The sequence below is a fragment of the Columba livia genome, chromosome 2 (genome assembly GCF_036013475.1).
Source record: "Columba livia isolate bColLiv1 breed racing homer chromosome 2, bColLiv1.pat.W.v2, whole genome shotgun sequence".
Taxonomy (NCBI): domain Eukaryota; kingdom Metazoa; phylum Chordata; class Aves; order Columbiformes; family Columbidae; genus Columba; species Columba livia.
The window spans coordinates 126,894,980-126,917,202 of record NC_088603.1 but is presented as its reverse complement, the minus strand read 5'-3'; the positions used below and the strand labels follow the sequence as shown (position 1 = coordinate 126,917,202).

The window sequence follows — 22,223 nt, the reverse complement described above, 5'->3', positions numbered from 1 at the left end:
AGCTAGGGTGACAGTCTTCTAAGCTCCCTATGTAGTCAAAGGAGAGAGAGAGAGCAGCATTCCCAGACACGATTCTTTGTGAAACAGGTATGTCAGATAGAAGGTGCCTGTCTCTATAGAGTAAGCAGGACCCTGGAATTTTTAGAGGCCAAATTAATTAAATAAAAAAATTAAACTTAAAACAAGATTACTTATTGTTTAACCTTGAAGTGCTCCTTGTACACTTCATGAAGATGGTGCAGATCAAGAATAAAATATCTGACTTGTTCATATCTTGTGTCTAACTGAACATTTATTATACCACTGAAGGTTTTGTTGTGTGAGTCTGGCAGGTACTTCAGCTTTTGCAAACCCAGATAATTGGGGTACAGTAATTATGCTCTGTTGACTTCAATGGATTTTAGTCATTTATAAAAGCGAAAGATCCACCCTCTGATCATCTAAAATTAGTTTTCTTTGCTAAAAGACATATGCAGGATCAATGCAATCATAATCAAACCTATTATACATATTAATACAACCTCAGTCTCCCACTGAGCTTTTTTCTTCTTCTTTTCTTTTTTTTTTTTTTTTTTTTAAAAAAGACTACTCAGTTCACTGAAATAAGTCCTTTGCAGTTTTCATCGCAATCTACGGTTCCCACCAGATATCCATTTACACACTTAGACTTCAGTAACTACATGTTAGCAGAGTATTTTAAATTACATACAGGATTGTTTTGAAAAAAAATCAATAATGCTTATATAAGCACATATTTGGCATAAATATTACTGTGACTATAAATTTACATTTACAAATCATTTATAAATCAACTTCACAAATAAAATATCTATTAAAATACTAAAATTCTGGCATTAGTAATAAAATAGATCAGAAATGGCTTCAGTAGTTGAGACAAAAATGTAATAAAAACACCTGCAATATACAAAATCTGTTTCTTTCTTCATAAACCTTAGCGATCCTTCAGTCAGTTCAGAGTCTAAAATTTAAAGCTAACTTTCCAACAAACCTGAAATTTTCAGTTGTGCAATGACAGTTTAATAAACCAATTTGCAACTAAGACCTACTTAAGATGAATTTCATCAATCATTGCAAATTATGCCAACATTAAGCAACATCTGTTCTTCAACATCCAGCTCAAGGAGTAGATAGGAGACACATCCACGTAGCCTTCAAACTGCTTTTTGATTCTCGTTGATAGAATTAAATGTTACCTTGGAGGCCTCGACCTGGTGTAAAGTATTTTGTCTGCTCGAAGGCCCTCATCACAGCTGGTCCTTTCAGAAGATTGACAATCGAATCAACCTGTTGGGATCAAGGTTTTCTGAGAAAGATGTTTTTTATAACCACTATTAGAAATTCTTTCCTTAAGAAATATGGACTACAGAAAAGCAGCTTTGGATTCTTTCTTACATAATGGCTCTAGTTAAAGTAACAAGCTCAGGAATGTTAGACTAAATCTAAGGACCTGTTTAATTTGCAGTTTTGAACTGTTTACAGAAAACTGAAGGAGAATGAGTAAATACATACCATCCCAGTAAACAGTGGAAAGCAAAAGTAAAAAGAAAAAGAAGTATTCGCTAAAGACATCTTAGCTCAAGCATGGACATTAGTATCAAAGCCAAGAAAAATAATCTCATACTTGACCAAAAAGATGCTCCAAACAACTATGGAGTTTGTCCTGTTTATCATGGGAGATTCGAACACTTATGGGAAGCTCATCACCTGAAAAATATTTTGAAATGAAAAATTGTTGAGAAGTTTCAGCATATTTTCCAAACCCTTTGTACCTTAGATAATCTGCTTTGCACACAGACTGATGCGTTGGCTTTCAGGATCATAGTAACTGTTCTCCCGACATATTTTCCATTTAGTAGTCACTCGATAATCCAGAAATACCTCTTAGAGAAAGGACCATATTCAAAACCCAACTGGACACTGTCCTGGACAACCCGGCTCAAGATGATCCTGCTCAAGCAGGGGCTTGGATTGGATGTCCCTTCCAACCTTAAACATTCTGTGACCAGAAAACATGATTCTTCTATGCTGGAGAACACCCTAAACACCAGACTAAATGAAACTAATATAGCAAGACCACAAAGTCACTGAAAGGCATTCACCATAAAATTTTTATATGGACTCTATAGACAATTCACAATCTTAAGGTTCTTACTAATTAAAACATTCTGAGAGTTTAGTAATTCAACAAAAATACAGCATCCAAACCCTGTATTTGATATGAAGCTTTTAGTCATTTCCTAAGAAAGTACAAAGAAGGACTCCCAGGTCACTGCCTTCGGTCTCTTGCTCTCTCAGACAACGAGTGATGCAACCTGAACTCTTGTAAAAGGTGTGAAAAATTGAGCTTAAAACTGGTTTTCTTCCTGCAGTGACAGATAAGAAGTAGCCCCTTGATAATTTATAATCCAAATTTATTCATGGTCAATCTAGACTCATTTTTCTTACGTCAGTGATACAATTAAATAGAGCTTTTCTCTCCCTGACTTTTTTTTAAGCTCCTTTAGATGTCCTTACAGCCAGTAGTTATAACTCTTCACAGGATTCTAATTGTAATAGATGGAGCATGGTGCCAAAGAGCCTTGATCTGGAGTTAACCAGGTTAGCTTTAGAACTAGAAGAAAATTAAGTTGTCAGGAGAGTGGGAGTTTCACTGAGCAGCATTATTTATCAACTCAAACGCTGTATCTGTGCTTGGCTAGCACTGATATATTCTCTTAGGTACCTCAGCTTGATGCTGCACAAGTGCATATCAGTTCATTTATGCCTAAAGCTGAAGATACAGACCCTAGGTCTCCTCTTTTATTTATGGTTCTTTATGTCCTTCATCATTTTCCTCTGCATCTGCTCAGCTCTGTAAGTACCTATCATTTCTGGAAAGTAGTTGCCTAGAATTGCATTATTCACAAGGCATCTCAGATACCTTGCATAATGTCTTTAATACCTTCCTGTCCCAATGGAAAACACAACCTGATACAACCAGCAATAAAATCTGCCTTTTTTATGACCAAGTCTCACTGGTGGCTCATATTCAACTAATATGCCTGGCTCTTTCTTTTCCTGAATCATTCCCAAATGGTAAATTCTCAGCTCAGAGCAAATATTTTTTGTTATTAGTCCCTGAGTATATGACCTTCTACTCCAGGCAGTTAAATCCCATCTCATTCCTATTAGCAGCTGCATTTATTTAAATTCAATTTGTCATGGCATAAACAGGAATGTGCTTCTCTGTGGTCTCACATTCCTTCCTACAAACATACACAGCCATATCCTACCGTCTGGGTGCTGACGCAGGCCTGGAGAGCACTCCACACTCACCTGAAATGCTCCCTACTCTGTGCAACACAACGCACTGTCAAGGTCAAGGCACCAGTGTGGTTAAAGCAGGGACTCTAAGAGCTCTGACTAATTCAGGCTACTCTCAGAGAAGCTGGAATGTCAGCTCTCTTTCACAGAAGGACTTAAGTGCATCACTAGCTAGACAGAAGCAAAATGATACACTTCTGTTACCAAGGAGGAGGCTTTTTTTTTTAAATAACAAAACTACCAGGCAAATGAAAATAATAAAACAGAATAAAAGGAACATATGACAGATTCACAGCTGACTTTTCTAAACATACCTGAATCCATTTCATCACTGTGAAAATAAGAACTGCATTGGCTGCTACAAATGCTGGTGAATGAGGCAATGGAGTTCCTATTGCTGTTGCAATCGCTTGGAAAAAACGAAAAACAAAACAAAACAAGAAATAAGGTCATGTCCTTTAATTCAGGCTGTACATCAAAGTTATGGAAATTCTTTCCCTTTTCCACTTTAAATTTAATTATGAGATGGTCTGTACAATTCTTCAGCAACAATAAAGATCCCTATACTTCGGGTATCATATAATTTGCAATCCTGGTAGGATGCAGAGGACCAAATTCCCAAAACAGGCGATTCAATTGTCTCCCTCCCCCTTTCAAGCAAACAAGAACTTGCAGAATGATAAAATACCCTTTCAATGCAAACCAACTAACTTTTCTTACACAAGGGACAGTTTTTGAAACTGTGGTATCAAATATTTTAGCAACTCCACATTTAAACTCTGTATTCCTAATCCATAGCTAACACAAATCATTAAATAGTCTGGTTAATTACTTACAAACTAGAGTCTATAACAGGTTTAGAATAGACTCGATCCATTTCAGTAGCAACAACAAAACTCAAACTAAAAACTTATTTCCCTGTCAGTCAGAATATTTATTATGACCATGTCTCTTCCAGTTTTTCATTTTGTTAGAGGTGCACAGACATTTGTATCTGTAACTTCAGGAAAAACTTCTATGCATACAAAATGTCACATCAGTCTATAGTAAGGAGGTTTGGGGATTAAAATGTCTATTTTTCTTCTGCTCATTTCTCTGCTGTAGATATTACACTAATTCACCTCATCTTCGCCCTCAAAAATTAATTGTTCTGTACAGAAAATAGACAGAGAACGTACCTACTTCCAAAGCACAAACAGAATAAAACACAACCTATTGTACTAAAACTCCTATTAGAATAATTTTGAATTCAAAGTCTTCAACAGAGTTATTTAGCCACTTCACAATGATTGCTTAGTTTCAATGCAGGAAATGCTTAAGTAATTATCCAGCAGAGGGAGACTTAAAAAAACAAGAGAATATGAGATAATGTACAAGTATACCTGAAGGATATTTATGTATTATGATCTGGTTTTTCTTTTATGAATCGAGTATACGCATTCCCCAAGATACACACATCTATATTTTACATATTATGCTGCAGGTATACATGAACCCCCTATTTGTTTTCTTTATTTTTGTAAATACAGAAGTGATCTTTTACCGGTTTTGGCATACTGACTTACATTTTCTGGCTAAGTTATATGTTTTGGACCTGTAGCCAACCACGTAAATGAATAGAGAAAATTTATAAATGAAGCAATAAGATATATAATTAGTCATATCCATTAAGACATCAGTAACAACATGTCCCTAACAGAGGGTCAACACTCCCAAGGAGTATTAAAAATCTCTGGCTGGATATTAAGAAATGTTCTCTAACTCTATTCACTTATTAAAGTCTCCAAAGAGAAGATGAAGGTTATTTAAAACTGGATTGTGCAATACATGATAAAATAAAACACAGGAAAATGAGAAATAGATTAGATGTATTAGCTGTATCATACTGCATGTTTGTTGTGTTATATTGTGAAGTTTATAATGAGACCGTACAACACAAAATGAGAGCACTCTAATGGATTAAACCAGCCTACTAGCTCTAATAATAACCACAGCAGTATTATGGGATCTGGAGATTTTAAGTATTGCCTAATGTAACTATTTAGGCAAAGAAACAAAAAAATCCGGTCTCACTCCAACAATTGTTCTAAATTCACAGATTTTATTATTATTCTGCATATGGAACCCTGGATTTTATCACCCCTAAACAACTACAATGGACTATATATGACAGGAATCAGACTAAATAAAATATTTTAAACTAAGAGACACTCATGTCTTAAGTCACACCTTCTTTCTCTATACACGAATCTTGTGGCAACTGGGTAACTTCCCAACTGGATCAAGCACAGGCCACTGGAGCAGCCCCTGGACAGTCAGTTTGACACAGCAGGGCTGTACAGAAAACCCCAAACACACTTCAGCACTTCGCTTGTGTGTTCACCATGGTTAGAACAAGATGGGCAGATTCTGTGCAAATCATCTCTGTATTTATTTCTGTTTAAATTTATACGTATATTTCTATTTCTACTCTGACGAAGAGTTCCTATCTACCGTGCTGCAGTAATCAATTATTAGCTTATGAAAGAGATCTCAGCAACAGAGCATTCTGCAGAAAAATGATGACCCTACTGAGATTCTACTTTCTGAGCATAATAATGAAACACGATAATGAACAAATAATGAAGCCCTGGTTTTACTTGCAGCTAAAATTTTAATTTAGATTTTGTATCCTGTAGTTAACCAATTCTCTTTAAGCAGCAGAAGAGAATCTTTGTAAGACCTATGCTTGCTACAACTACTCCTTCTTTTTAAAAATACTATCTCTTTATTCACCAGAAACATGATGCATTATGAATTCTAGAGATGAGATGATGCTACAATATTTAAGAGTGGAAGAAGGTACAGAATATATGTTGAGAAACAGGTATTTTTTGTTATTTAGATCAGCAAGAGTGGTGCCTCTAGCATATTGCTTTGGTTTGTTTTGGGGGAACACAGTAACAGAAATGATTTCTGCTTTTTTTAAGATGGGTAACGTAAAGCAAAGCTTTACAGCTCTGGTTGTGATATCCTACAAAGCTGAGGGACACTAAGATCTAATAACTAATCTCTACTCATTAAGGAGTTTATTTTACACATCTTGTAACACAGTTAGTTATTCCTCTGTTAGAAATTTCAGATGTCAGAATCATATTCTGATAGTCTTCACAGCCACTTGACAGTCTAAAAACTCACAGGTTTCATTCAGTTGACAAAAATATTATTAGTAAAGTTACCTGTAAGAATCTCTGTTGCTGATGGTATCATGACCAGAATCTTCTTGTTCATCACCTGTCACACTGAAACACACTTTCTTCCCATTCCTTTCTCCCTTTTCATTATCACTGTCCGCTGGCACTAAAGGCTCAGGTGTTTTACGTTCTGATTTGGGAGAATATGTTATTGAAGAAAGAAGGCTGCGAGACAAACAAACAAACAAACAAACAAACAAACAAAATCATGTCTTATACAGTGAGCTAAGAACAGTATAACATTTCCCATCAACATCCTTCACCTATTATTCTATAATATGTGAAGGGAACATCTTAATTCAGTCCATACCTATTTGAAGGAAGGGAAGAAAGTGACACATTCCACTGTTAAAAACTGTAACAGTGAAACCTGCTAGTATTACTAAATACTCAGTCTGGTATGAAGGCAATGATTCTGGCTGGGGAAGAACTAACAGCACATCCTTGAACACTTGGGGTCAAATTTTAAATTAACTGCTTCTAAACAAAAACCACATACATCTCAGCACAAATCGAGAAAAACCAAAGAAACTGTATCTCTGTGAAAAGCCTGTGTTTTATCAATTACTACTGCACCAGACATGCCAGCCTGCAACACGAGCTATTTTACTACGGCATTTTAAGAATATTTATTAACATATCTGTGTATTTCCTGATATTCAAAGCATCTGAGCCACTTTCACTAGTAAACCTGATGATTAATCTACAAGCTTCTGTGACAAACACAAAAGTGAAATCCAGTCGAGAAGAGAGAGCAGTGCAGACTGCTACATTTAGAACATACACAAGTAGTGGAAGCAAAAGATGCATATTCTTGGGTGATTAACTCATTGAGATCTTCTAATTTACTTTCAAGATCAGAACAGCTATAATGGGCAATTGTCCTTTAATTCCTATTACTCAAACACATCATTAGAGTGACATTTTCAAACTAAAATTTGGATTTGAGAGGCAGCGTTTTTTCTTGAAAAAAACTACCTTCTAACTACCTGAAATAAGAAGACATTGAATTTAGGTTTTTTTCCTTTGTAAAGCACTTGGACATGATAGCAGGGTTTTACTGTAGGAACTGTCAGAATGGTCAGCTGGCAAACTTTCTACCAAAGACATGGTAGGATTCAAACATGTTAGATCTTTTTGTTACACATAGTTCTTATTTCTGAAGGGAAACTAAAAGGAGATGCATATCTTTTGTGAACAAAAATGCTGCCCTAATTGCTTTTAAAGGGCTGCACTCAGAATTCCTTCCTTTACTCTTATTTCTCGATGCACGTATTAGCACTGTTACATTATGCAAGGAAGGAATTCTGATTTTAAGTGATTTAGAGCTCCATCTTAATTTTGTGGGGACCTGCCAGCTGAAGTAATTAATTCTTTATCCCAACAAAGTTAAGTTTGCTCAGATACAGTTCCATCAGTACTGAGCTACCAAGTACTCTGACAGAAAACAACCTGATCACATTGAAAGCAGAAGTTTCTGGACTCAGAGCAGTGACTTCTTGCATACAAAAAACGTGTTCAATACCATGTTCAACTATAATGTTTTTGAGTATATACAAATCATTTCCTGAGTCTCAGGAATGGAAAGAGTTTTAAGGAAAAGATTAAGAAACCACCTTCTTTGGAAATGCAATTGGGTAGATTATCCCTATAATGCTGTCCGTTGAATGTACAGCAATGAATAAATACCACAAATGGTTTATCAAGCTTGGTCTCATTGAATTTATGACCTGATAGATGTTAGCACAGGGTTTGACATTAACTTTAGGGAAATACGGATGGTAATCAAAAGCTTTTTAGCAAATCCTTTCATAATTTCTGCATAACTTCCTCTGGCTAATATCTAACAGATATATATTTATCCTATATATAGGAAAACGTACTGATCTGAACTGCAAATGAAATATAGAGAAACTGTACAGAATGTTGACCTCATAAAAATCAGTTCTTCATACTTTTAAAACCTATTTTCTAAGTATGAAAAAATAAAAGGGGTTCAAAAAGGAATCAGACAAATTCACAGCACACCATTCTAACAGTGCTCTTAAAAGAAAAGGTCCATTCCAAGAAGACCTTGTAGCACTGCCTGCTGGAAGATGAGATGAGATAAGGACAAGGATTAATCTATACTATTGATTTTTCTTGTGTTCCCATTATCATCCACTTCTAGGAAAACAAAAATGGGCTATGGGTAGATCCATTCTGGTAGCTTCTTGTGGATTTTTTGTTGTTGTTGTTGCAAGAAAATAATCAAGAGCAAGAAACAAGCATAATGAACTACAATTTCAACTCCTGAAAATATCTTCCCCTGAGTAATTATTTGCAAAGACACAGACAGCCTATTATATCCTCTTCTTTTATGTGACTGTTTAGTCACTGCTGCCAAGATCTCAGTAAAAGACTGATGAAGGGAGCTGGAGCTTTTCCTAAGGGAGCTTTTCTGTTTCTCTCAGCAGGCAGCCTCTTTTTCTAAGGAATATTTTTTTTGCTTAACTACCATGTACGAAAACTGGAACTTTGGATAACAGAGTTCTGGAGCTGGTAGTTCCTGAGGGCACTGAAGTTCTCTTAGAAACCTAGTTCGGGGAGTCTAAAACACACAAACCAAAACCTGGATGAAAGAAAAATGTTAAAAAAAAACCTTTTTCTTCATAAACACAGAACATGCGCATTATGTTTTCTTTGGAGTTGGGTCTGCCCCAAACAAAGTTATCTTAGATGCCTATCTCTCATAAGATAAATATGTGAATATGTGAATGAGTAGTCACTAACAGCTAGAAAGTCCCTGTAACTCTGAAGAAAATATCCATGAAAACAGAAATTTGAGTCTTGACCAAAACAATCCTCACATGTGGAATTAATCCTATTTGTAACCCAAATCAAGACAATCCTAAAAGTATGTCAGAAACAAACACAACCTGCTATAGTCAGTCGAAGCATTAAAAACTGATAGCCACAGGCAGTAACAAAAAACCTATGCAAGCTGTAACTGCTTTGCTTTTTCCTTACATCACAGAGGCTCGGAAAATTTTCAAGCCTCTTGTATACTCCCAACAAACATCTTTCCAAAAAGCATCTGGGATGGAGGGAGCACACTGAGTGCATGTGAACCAAGAAACAGCAGAGTCACCAGGGAGAAAAAAAACTTAAAGGACTTATCTCTGTATAACACCTGGAATCAATGGCTGGTATCTGGCAATGGAACTAAAGAGGTACTGGGATACTATTGAACTACTTGAATGAGAAGTCAGTGGAACTTTGAAAGGCTGTGGAAAGGGGATGTGGGTATTTTTTTTTGCATCTCTCTCTCCATCTGTACTGTATTTCTTAAAAAACTCTATCTCATCAACAAACCATTACAAAAGTTACTATGAAGATAATGTTAGGAGTACACCTCTTAGCTCTTCCCATAATACTCAAGCTCTCACAGACCTGCTTCACCCGCAGACTAAGTGAAACACTTGCTTTTCAGTTCACTTTCATTCACTAACAGATGGGAGAGGCTGGGCAGATAACACTGCCCCCAGATTTTGAGAGTTGAGAGAGAGACACCACTACTGACCTCAAACACAGAGCAGAGACATCTATAATAGTGACATGAAAGAACAACGGGTTTTCAACAGTCCTGTTATACAGGGTACCAAACAGTCATTCAGTAGGCCAATTGTTCTATCATTCAATAACACATAAATTTAGAATTGTGACATCGTTTTCATATTTTCTGTCCTGAGAAAATCATCATAATGACGATTGCTCGTAATGACTAACGATTTTATTACTGTCTTTTGTTTCTTAATAGTCCTAACTTTTCTCTCAAGAGTTAATTAGCAGCTGTAACTATGTTCTAACAGAACACAACAAGTACTGCTGACCTGCTCACACCCAGCTTCCCTCTTCCCTGTTCAGCACTTCTAAGTACTATAGGTCCCTTGGCTGTCCCGTTTCCTGTACAGAACCGCTTTACTCCACAGTAATTATGCTCTGCCACTCCACTCAAAGTCCGTGAGGAATAAAGCCTGAAAAATCTCAGTCTTACAAACAGCAAAAGGTGAAATTTTGAAATGTATGAAGGGAAGAAAAAAAGCGATCCCTTGTAATTACTGACGCAACTGTGCAACTCAACATTAATATCTGTGTATATATATATGTATACACCTGTACACACAGTAAATATGTGTGTATTTATGTATACATGTGCATGAAAAAAAGGCTCAGAACTTCCTGTGGTTGTGCATCATGGGCTCTAGGGAGTGAAAAGGAAAGGTGTGGCAGAGTGGTAACTGGAACTTCCTGAAACATTGACTGAACTTCCATATATAATTTTCTGACTTCCTTGAGGAAAAGTGACAAGACAGGCTTTACAGACAGTCATTTTTAAGTGCATCCAAGCACTGCAATTATGTTCAATTTTATTAACATCTTCAGCATGATACTTAGCAGAACTCTGTAAAGGCACAGAAAACATTTTCTTTAAAAAATGTGAGGCCACTCTTACTTTCATTCCTATTGCAGTATATAATATGACTTATTACTGTGTAATGATTACATTACTATTAGAAGAGCATGAAAAAATCCCCACTTTGAAATAGCTATGAAAGGACAAATCACTGAACAGTCATCAAAATAACAGGAGAAGCAGTGATACACCACTTTTCCACACTGGAGATCATGAAACATTGGCTTTTAAACTCAAAAATTATGTTATTTGTATTTTCAAAATGAGTAATTTCTGACATTTGCATTACATATGGGATCTTTCGAAACTGAAAGACCTATCATCCTTCTTCATCTTCATCCCAACACAGCAAATAGCCTAGCAGTCAACCCACTTAGCTCACAAATGGAAAAGCCAGTTTTAAATCTGTCTCCTGAATCAGGACAAAATGTGATGAGACCCTGGGTCTCCTACATTCAAGCTAAGTGTCCTAATCACTCAAGAGTAGCTCTCCCTAGATCCATAGTTCTTCATTAAGGCCAATTTGGTTTTGGAAAATGTCCAACAAATTAAAATTGTCCTATGCATGAAAATGCCTTACTTGCAAAGTCACCTCCCGACTATTCAGCAGTACCTGAAGAGTTCAACATAAGCTGTTTTTATACCTCTGCCCTTTGTTTCCATTCCTAGTGAAATTTTAGATGACATGTGGGCCTCCTATTTCTCTCACCTCAAAATAACTACCATTTCCACGTTCAAGAGAAAAGCTACAAACTAAAGTGGGGAAAAAAAAATCAGGGACGCTAGGGGAAAAGAACAAAATATAATATTAGCTACACCTAAGTTCTTTGCCTTAATTCTGTCTGAACCCGACACTGATCCTACACTGCACAAAACCAGTTCCCACATGCACCAGTATCTTCAATGGAAAAATCAAAGGCAGGTCCAGAAGGTAATATTTACTTACTCATCTATTTGACAGACACATGTTTCCATCTCTTTCAGTGCAGCTTGTAATTTGAACAGTAATTTTTGATAGACATCTTGTGTTTCTAAATCTTCTTCTTTTAAGAGGTACCTCAGACCATGGCCCTCCTGCTGGCCAAGAGACTGTCCTGAAGGAGCAGCCATAGTAGTAATGGTATGTTGGACATAGATCATGGGATTCAGTTTACCTGGGAATAATCCAAATACATTACATCATTATCTTCTTTTCAACATACATTTTGAAGTTCATAAAATACCCAACAGACAGTGAACTTTTTTCCTGCTTAAAGCTTCATGTAATGATTTAATTTTGTATTTTATTTTGCATATCAAACTCAAGCTATTTAAGGAAAAAGTTACTGTGAAATTATGACTAGTATTTATTATGCTTTAAAATAAACCTAAGTATTGAAAACAGAAGGATTTCATAAAGCCTTGTCCTTAATTTTAATATTTGGGACATAAACCTGCCCCAGTTACCTTTTAAGACTCTGTATAAGAAGCACTGGAAGTAGTTCTTTCAAGTGCGATGGACTTACCTTGATCAGTGTTTTTATTTTCCTTTTCATGTGAAGAATGTTTTCTGCTGTCTAACTGTACACCAAAGGCACTACCGAGGGAAGTTGAGGTTTTAGGGTAAGACACTTCCATCACATTGATATGGCAATTGGTTGGACAGAAATCACTGCTGTGAAGTGGTGAAATCTTTGACTTAGCTTGTTTGAAGGTAGGCCAAGCTCTGTTTTTTAATACTCTTGAAAACTAGAAGGGGGAAAGAAAACATTTTTATTAACAGCTTTTGATGTGTCAGCAGTTGGCTGACAAAACTTGTGTACCTGACTAGAAAACAAAAGTATAAAATATTTCAGGCAACCTTGACTTCAGACATCTTGACTTCATATTTCCATCTTCCTCTATAAGGGAAAGAAAAAATATTTTTCATTTTATATTTCTGAGAGGTTGGGTTTTGAAGTAGATTATATTTATAATTGTAATTAGCCTTGTAACAAGGAAATATAATTTATTTTCATTGCACCATAGTAAAATATTAAGTGTTTTCCTGGGGAGAAAGTGTGGAAATGCTCTATGATCCAGTGCTGTACTACACAATATTTATAAACATCTGCTGACATAGATGTTTTCAAGTTAATGTCTTGCAAAAAAAATCTTAAATTTTTACCTGAGGCTATAATAAAGACGGGATTGGAAGCTATGAATTATGAATTTCATATTCAGGAAGGATTAAGTCTTTCCTAATGGTTTCCTGGGCTGCATTAGCAGAGCTGTTGTCAGCATGTGGAAGGAGGTGAACCTGCCCCTCTACTCAGCACTGATGAGGCCACACCTGGAGTGCAGGGTCCAGTTCTGGGCTCCCCAGAAATAGAGACACATGGGCATCCTGGAGAGTCCAGCTAAGGGCCACCAAGGTGGTTAAGGGACCAGATGATCTCTCCTGTGAGGAAAGGCTGAGAGAGCTGGAACTGTTCTGCCTGGAAAAGGCTCAGGGGGATCTCATCAATGTATTCAAACACCTGAAGGGAGGGTGCAAAGAGGATGGAGCTGGGTTCTTCTCAGTGGTGCCCAGTGCCAGAGCCAGAAGCAATGGGCACAAACTGTAACATAGGAGATTCCGCCTGAACATCAGGAAACACTTTTTCACTGTGAGGGTGACCAAGCACTGGCACAGGTTTGCCAGAGAGGTTGTTGGATTTCCCTCTTAAGAGATACTCAAGTGCCAACTGACACAGTTCTGGGGCAACCATTTCTAGGTGGCTCTGCTTGAGCAGGGGTTTTGGACAAGACCTTTGGAAGTCCCTCTCAACCTCAACCATTCTGTGATTTGAGTGGTTCAGTGAAACTAATAAACGTTAGAGCATAAAAACTGCAAATACCATATTTTACAGACTTTGCTACTCCACTATTATTATTATTAGGACAGGGAACTGCTGGAGAGGGTCCAGCATAGGGCAACGAAGATGATTAAGGGAGTGGAGCACCTCCCTTATGAAGAAAGGCTGAGGGAGCTGGGTCTCTTTAGTTTGGAGAAGAGGAGACTAAGGGGGGACCTCATTAATGTTTATAAATATATAAAGGGTGAGTGCCACGAGGATGGAGCCAGGCTCTTCTCGGTGGCAAACAATGATAGGACAACGGGTAATGGGATCAAGCTGGAACACAAGAGGTTCTGCTTAAATTTGAGAAAAAACTTCTTCTCAGTAAGGGTGACAGAGCACTGGAACAGGCTGCCCAGGGGGGTTGTAAAGTCTCCTTCTCTGGAGACATTCAAAACCCACCTGGACATGTTCCTGTGCGACCTCACCTAGGCGTTCCTGCTCCAGCAGGGGGATTGGACTAGATGATCTTTTGAGGTCCCTTCCAATCCCAAACATACTGTGTTACTGTGATACTGCGTGATACTATCTCTTTTCTCCCCCATATATCAGCTCAGCAATGATGAAAATGTTTTATGGTATAATTTTAATACAGTGCTTAGCCACATCTCCTTCACTATAACATCAGAAATTTTGTGCACATTCTTGAACAGCCTTAGATACATTTGGTTTTTTAAGGTGGGCCGACTGACTGAACTGTACCAAATTTGGACACTTAGAAAATACACCTGTTTTAGAATCACAAAAGTCATGAGATCAAGCTCTCCCACCGGAGAAGAGACTTGTCAGTCACAAGTAGGATTTTTGTCAAAGTATGTCCTTTCCACTGCATTTTGTTGTTAGGGGAAATTTTTTTGTGGAAAAGACAAAATCAGTTCCAAGTCCCTGGTATTTTAATCACAGTATTTGTCCAGTCGAAATATTGCGCAGACCTACCACAGGTATGGAGCATAGCTCACGTGTAAGATAATTTTCAAAGCAATTTGCAAAGTTCCCTCTCTAATAAATATCAGTACAAATTCAATCAGTCAAGTTTTGCCTAACACTTGAGTTGAACAAAGGTATATCTCTTCTGAGTAACAACACGCTTTTGTGCTAGGATTTACATTTCTGCTTATTTTGGTGTCATATTACTTCAGCCTGATGAACATTTGACTGATTAGTAACATTTAAATATTTATATCAGAGTACGATCTGGAAGGTTACAAGAAATCCAATTATGGAATTGTTTGAAGGCTGAAGAATGTACAAATAGTTAAGAAGGGCACTAAGGACATTCAGTGATGAAAATGTTCTTGCAAGCAGTACATATTTCACATCTCAATCTCCCACACATCCTGCTCCAGAGAGACCAAATGCCTGGCTACAATTTAATCAGGTCATAAGTCAGGCCTAAAATTCTTTTCGTATATGTGTTCAGAAACATCTGGGACTCATGGCACTGGACTCGAGGTCTATTATGAGCAAAATGTTCTGATAATAATAATAGTAGGAACTGCAGAAATCTACAGGGTTTCTATTTATAGAACTCAAACTTCCACAGTGAAACCAGGAACCAAGCTGGGCTCAGGCGCTCTGAAAGTCTCCTGTAACTATGGTTACCCTTACCTTGCCAAAAAAACGACATATCTATTCCTGAAATTCATTGCATTACTAATTGTCATTAAAAGCTGTAACTGTGAAACTACTGATTTTTGAGCAGATGAGCTCGGAAGTGCAGTTTGTATCAGCAAGATCTGCTTCTAGACAGTATAAGCACTATGAAAACTTCCCTGAGGCTGTTTGTTTCATACCCAGTATAATATAATAAAATTTCATATATCATCTTGGCCTTCTGTAAAGAGACTGTACATCATGCTCAAATTTTTTTGGCTATGGGAAAGGTAAACCACCTACACATTACTTGAACTCTAAATACACTATTATTAATGTTAAAACTAATAATTTTTTTAAAATATATTTTGAATTTTAATTAAACAGAAAAAACAGAGGAGCCTAATTCAGGCAAACAACTGACACATCAGATGTTTGGTACTGCAGTATCAGAATCCTTTTGATGTCTCCTCTGCTACTCAGCTCCTCAGTTTATTTGATTTCTTGTCAGAGAGCACCCTGGAAAGTCTTTGGAAAACCACTTTTTGGCCTTCATCCTACTGAAGCTACAGATTTTCCTTACAGTTTTCCCTCCTTTTCTTTGAAAAACAAGAAAACATTATCTGTTCTTTTCCACGCAACTTTTAGAACTGTGTGAAGCTTCTACATTGAACCTCTTTTTCCATTTTTTCTGTTTCCTTTCAATTTTTTGCATATTAACTCTCAGAACAGAGCAGTTTGTAAATGTCCCAACTCAGACCCCAACTGAGATAAGACAGGGCAGAGCCAGTTCTTTGTTACCATTTTGGGCTTACTTCAAACTAGTTCCAAACCCCAAGAACTAGCTTGTATGGGAGAGGAACCAGAAGCCAAGATGAGAACGTAAGTCTGCATTAACAAACTGGCAAATGGTTGATTCATTTATGCCCTGCTTAGCAAAACAACGATAGAGAAATACACTGACTGCAACTAGAGGTCATACTTTATTCATTCGCATCTCATTAATTTAGATGTCAACTGTATGAAAAACAGCACTTTCTCCTTTTTTCTGTGCTACATGTTTTATTAACCCAAGTTAATCTAACAATTTACAGAGCTATTACTATTAAGAGTCTTGCTAGAAAAGGTCATACCAATTTGAAGGACATAAAAGATGAATAAAAGGGTAACAATTTGGTATTTAAAATTAAGATGGAATATTAAAAAGATTAGAAGGAAAAAAACCAATTCAGCTGTTATTGCCTCATTTTGGTTAACATCTGCAAATTCACTAGAGTATTGGTTTAAGGCATTTACAAGAATGCTGGGCCTTCTGTGGGAAATACGCAGTTGATTGTATCTGCAACTGAAGACAGCAAACAAGTAAGGATACAATCTACACGGTGTCTAAATAAGAGGTAATAAAGAGCACAGTTTGAAAAGAATTTATGCAGTTACTCAGTTTAGGCATTCACACCTCAAAATAGCTAAACTTTCAGCCATATTTTTGTCATTGCAATACACACTTTGATGAGTTATTCAAACTGTACCACATTCCCTTGTTTTTCCCTTAAAAGAGAAATATCACCAAGCTTGGGACATGCAGGTTGTACCTTTTTATAACTAGAGATTCTTCGGTAGATATGCTCAATTTTCTCGCTGCAGATGACACTGAATTTACTTTGAAGCTCGGTGGGGATCACTTCATTTAAGGAATTGAGGCTGTTGCAATTCTGCACAAAATGTTCATCGCTTTTTGCCAGTGCTTCAAGAATCTAAGATAATAAAAACAAAAGCAGTATGTTATGAAATAAGATGACTAAGATATCCCCTTACTTAATATCCCTTAGAATTAAAGCTGAAAAGCCTTATAATCAGTTGCCTTTTAACATTACAGGCAATGCTGCAGAACAACAATTAATGAAACTGGGGAAGCGGTTTCTTTAAATCTATCCCCTGCATAAATTATACCTATAATAAGCACTTTTATTTAACTTCTCATGACATTGTCTGATAATGGATTTACTACTAATTTCCTACTAATGTAACCACTATGGCTCCTCTGAAATACATTATCTGCTGTATTTACTTCAACAGCACATACTACGCAAAGCTGATGAATGAATTCATTACTTGTAGCAAAACTTTGGTTTTGCAGTAAAAGTGACACTAACACATTGAAAAAGCATAGAAGAAAACTGAGTACGATCCTCTTATATATCCTGCATATATAAATGGGAGATGGGGAACAGAAGAAGCTATATTGCCCAGCAAAGACTCATGTTTTCCTAGGATAGGAGTACCACCAGCAAATGATGGTAATAGAGAACTGAAAGAAAACGCATGTTGAGTTGGTGAGGGTAGGATACAGCCCTGGTTTTGGAGTCAGAGTTACATTTCAGGCATTGAAATTCCCTCTGTTACGGAACTTGGAAAATGTCTCCTGCTAGTTGGGTCCAACTCTGAAGACATGTTTGAAAAACACAGCCAAAATAACTTTCTAAGAGAGGCACCCAAAATCCAGATTAAGGCCTCTAAAGAAGAAAAGAGCTACTCAAAGCAGTCTGGACAAACACCACATACAGTATGACTCCAGCATGGGACTTAGGTCTGTAATTCACTTCTGTTATAATTCATTATTATACTATCCACCATCATGGACGTAATATATGATTTATAAATTCCACCAAGGAGTTTAGAGTAACATGATAACACACAGAAATTTTAAAGTGCAAAATCTGAAGTTTTTAAGAAGTCACAGATTAAAAAGTAGTAGATCCTGAGAGATTTTTTTCCTCAGGTCCCCAGCAGGATGAATTAAGCAAAGTCTTTAACTCTTCTGCTATGGTGTTTAATTACTGTATTAAAACATCCCAGTCTCTTTGGTCGTATGTCTAAGCTTCCTTTATGTCAGGTTTAATTAATAATAGAAATGAAAATAATTCAGGTGAGGGTTTTGCAGCTGTTTATTAAAATAAGTACATTCAAAACCAGTAACTTTTGCAGCACAACTTTGGACGCCTTCTCATCATAACAACTAGCACAAAGATTTGCACAATACAGGAAAGCACTCTGGGATTACTTCACTCCCCTCCTACATATGATGCAAACTAGAGATGTTTAAAAATGCAAAGTAACAATAAATACACAAGAAAGAAAGAAGCGTATGGAGAGAAGGATAAGACCCCACTGAATGCACAGAGAAGGTTATGTTTAGAGTATTTAAAACCATTTGTAGACAGTTATATTTGATGAAACGCCACTACAATTTGTAGTACCGCCTTTGAGCTAAGGGACCTTCTTTTTCTACCAGTGGACCTTTTGTAGCCATTTAGACCACTATCACTTGATATAAACTTTATATTATTCTAACATAGTCACATTACATTCCCTTCTTGTTTTTAATAATTTCTAAGTATTTATTTAACCAGCCTAAACACTAAGAGTGATGACACTGCACTATTTAAGGCCAGAATCAGTGTGCTGAAAGTACTTCTTTACTTAACTACTCCATACAGAGCAATGGAAAAATGTTTCATAAGCCATTAGAAAACAATACTTTAAACATTTTACATGAAATTGTGATTACAACAGGAATTAACATCTTTCAGGCCAATAACCTGAAGCACTGACTAGACCAGATCTAGCAAATCTCATCGTGTTGGCGCATGAAGTTACTCCCCTGTCTGTCAACCTGACCTGCTCCAAAGTGAAGTCAGGGAAAAGAAACAGGTGCCCATGCCTAATTCATTTCAATAAGTTATCAGTACTTTAGTTTATACTTCTGATGGAGGATCAGCAGAAAAAGAAATGTGCAGATACCAACGCACTCCCCAAAATGTAGGCTTTCATACTTTTATTAAGTGTACTTTGTTAGCATGCATATGTGTGTGAAAAGATAAAAACAAACTTAGTAAAAGCTATATGACTACATTATTTGCCAGTTTGGCTCAAACAATGACCCAATATAGATATAAAAAAAATCACATCCCCTTTAGAGCAATCACAGATTTTGCCATTTAGAAATATTCACAAAAATTCCGAAGTAAACGCTGAAGTTGCACTTGTATTTTTTTCTTCCTCTGTGATATCACCAATATATGCACAGGTTTATTTAACTTTCAGACATACAAAAGCCCAATGTTGCACTACTCCTTTCACATTTTGAAAGTTGTACACGCAGTTATGCTGAGATTAAGTAACTTTTGGAAACTACAGCCTACCTTCACCAAGTTATGACACTTCAGTGAGTCTTTGACTTTCTTTCAAGTTTTATTCGATAATTAAGAAAAAGGAGAGAGGGGCAGGAGGAACGGAAGACTTTCACGTTCTTTAACATCTTTTGAGTTCAGAGGCTCTATTTATAACCTCACCATAACTTTGTTTGCCTCCTGAGTACACAATCATCCTTCAAAATGTCAGAGGGATAAAGGTGACCCAATATAAGGCATTAAATACATATAATCCTAAGAATAAGCAAAAGACAGAAGTTGCTCCACAGGTATTAAACATAATAAGAATTAGTACATACAAAAATTGCTTCATACCTTCGCAGTCAGGCTGAAAAATCCCTTTGGTTCAATCATCTTTTCTAACACGTGGCACTTTATTCCAGCTGTGCTGTCATACTCATAAACTACTCCATACTCCAGATGAACATTGTCAACAGTCAAACTCACATGATCTTTCTTCCCATCAATTATTGCCATAGTGTTAAATTTGTCGATTACCTCTAGAATAAAGAAAAGAACACAAATCAGCTGAGGAGGGTTGGCCATTGAACTGAAAAGGACATAGGCATACGTTCTAGAAACAGGTATTTCAAATCATTCTATTTAAAAAACACTCATCAAGAACCCCAGCTACCAGCCAAATGACTTAATAATCAGAACACCAGTAGGTTTATGGATGCTAAAATACTAGATTGCTGAAGAGGCATGGGCGGACAAGTCACTGTAGTCTCTCTTTACAAACAGTTATTGAAGAGGACAAATTCAATTTAATTTATAATCCAAAGAAATAAAAATCAACAAAAAAAAATGGAAAACTGAGAACTTCTAAATAAACTAGAATAAAATGACCATGAAAAGTGTCAACATTCAGAAATGAAAGCACAATATCAGCATTTACCCAGAGAACATAAATACGTTAAGTGTCTCTTTAATCACCATGATGCATATGAATGCAGCTTTATCTAAATGTTAATTGTCTGAAAATAATCTGAAGGATAGCTGATTTCTCATGCAGTAGTGACTAACACATCTAATTTAGCCTTAAATTATTACTAGTGGTGAAAATAAATCAGGTAATTCCTAGTATTATCTATTCTATGAATGAAAATTGAACAGATTTTCCCTTAAGTGTACACAGCAGCTTTTTCTGAAAATGGGAAGTAAATTAATTTTCAGAGAACAGCATGTTAAATTCATATCTTTAGAATACATAAAAAACCAACTCCTTATGTAAATCACATCTTACAGTCTGCTTGCAATTTCCTTGCTGAAAACAAAACCACTGCCTATATTTTCCTAGCTACTACACCAACGTTCTGAGCAACAACAAAATCAAAACAAGCATCATATACCTTCCACTTTGCAGTCAAAGGCATCTCCTCCATCATCTCCAGAGGGCTTGGTGGTTGTTTTCTGAAGATCTTCCTGTGCACTTTCAATGCTGTTGTAAACCCACTGTATAGAATCTTGCTAAATAACAACAGAAAAAAGGCAGCTAGGAAAAGCTTTGCAAGGGCAATAGATAACAACTTATTTCACTGCTATGAAACAGATGTTTGAATTCCCTGATTATTATCAGCATTATTGCCTTCTGAACTCCAAGTTGAAAATAATATTGTGAAAACTGCAGAGAATTTTGGCTTTGTCTAAAACCATCTGAAGCATTTTGTTAACTAATTTTTTTATTTCAGAGTATACTGTCACGAGACAGTGTGAAATCTGTGACAGTATGACATCTCTCAGTTGCATGTCTCTGCCAAAAATAATTTAAGACATTTCAAATCAAGCTGTACCTTGAAAAATATCTGGGAGAAGAAAGAGTGAAAAAACAAAGGCAACCAATTTTTGCATTGCTCCATCTGCTGTGCATCCACAAATTTACTGGCAAATATGGAATACCAACCAAAGACACAGTATCTCCAGTTAATCTGTCACCTACACATCACTGGCAAGAAGAATATACACTGCAGCCTTCATTACCTATATTTGCCTTGACTACAGTTATTTTACAAGAAGTTTTTCCATCTATCAAACTGATTATCAAAACCCTCAAAAAAGAAAGTATCACAGGTCCCAAAAGTCCAGCACCTTACATCTTGTTCTCCCCCCTCACTTACTCAGCCACATGCCCATCACATCCTTGTGGAAGGGCCTGTCAAGTATGGCATCTCCAGACTTCACCTTACACTTCAAAAGAAGCTTGACAGTCATTTAATCGCTGCCTCTCTAACAGCTACAGTAGAATAAATGACACAATTATGACCAATCTGAATTCACAGACTTTAAAAATAAGTTTGTGGAACAATTCAAAGTTAAGGAAGGATACCAGCATTTAAGCTAAATATTACAATTTTCACACAAAATGCCAAGTACCTCTGATTATGCTTTGTTAATATACAACATCCAGCTGCTATCTTCAACCCATTAATCACAGATGACTGAATGTTTGAAAGATTAAGCTACTCCTTCTCTCTAGTTTTCCTAGATTCGTGTATGCCTCACTTCTCCCCAAAAGGCACTGAAATATTTTAATAAGGAAGCTTAACTT

General features: G+C 36.6%; 1 protein-coding gene across 5 annotated transcripts in view; it reads right to left on the bottom strand.

Annotated features, from left to right (window-relative positions):
* The window catches only part of PREX2 (phosphatidylinositol-3,4,5-trisphosphate dependent Rac exchange factor 2), a 177,790-nt gene that overhangs the window by 60,153 nt on the left and 95,414 nt on the right, over window positions 1-22,223 (bottom strand). For all 5 annotated transcript variants that reach the window (XM_065053725.1, XM_065053728.1, XM_065053726.1 and 2 more), the window contains 9 exons: window positions 21,028-21,145; window positions 19,991-20,175; window positions 17,057-17,218; window positions 12,519-12,741; window positions 11,960-12,167; window positions 6,543-6,722; window positions 3,639-3,733; window positions 1,643-1,725; window positions 1,215-1,305 (listed from right to left, as the gene is read on the bottom strand). In XM_065053725.1, the coding sequence (XP_064909797.1) occupies window positions 1,215-1,305; window positions 1,643-1,725; window positions 3,639-3,733; window positions 6,543-6,722; window positions 11,960-12,167; window positions 12,519-12,741; window positions 17,057-17,218; window positions 19,991-20,175; window positions 21,028-21,145 (1,345 nt within the window). The remainder of the gene's footprint in view (window positions 1-1,214; window positions 1,306-1,642; window positions 1,726-3,638; window positions 3,734-6,542; window positions 6,723-11,959; window positions 12,168-12,518; window positions 12,742-17,056; window positions 17,219-19,990; window positions 20,176-21,027; window positions 21,146-22,223) is intronic.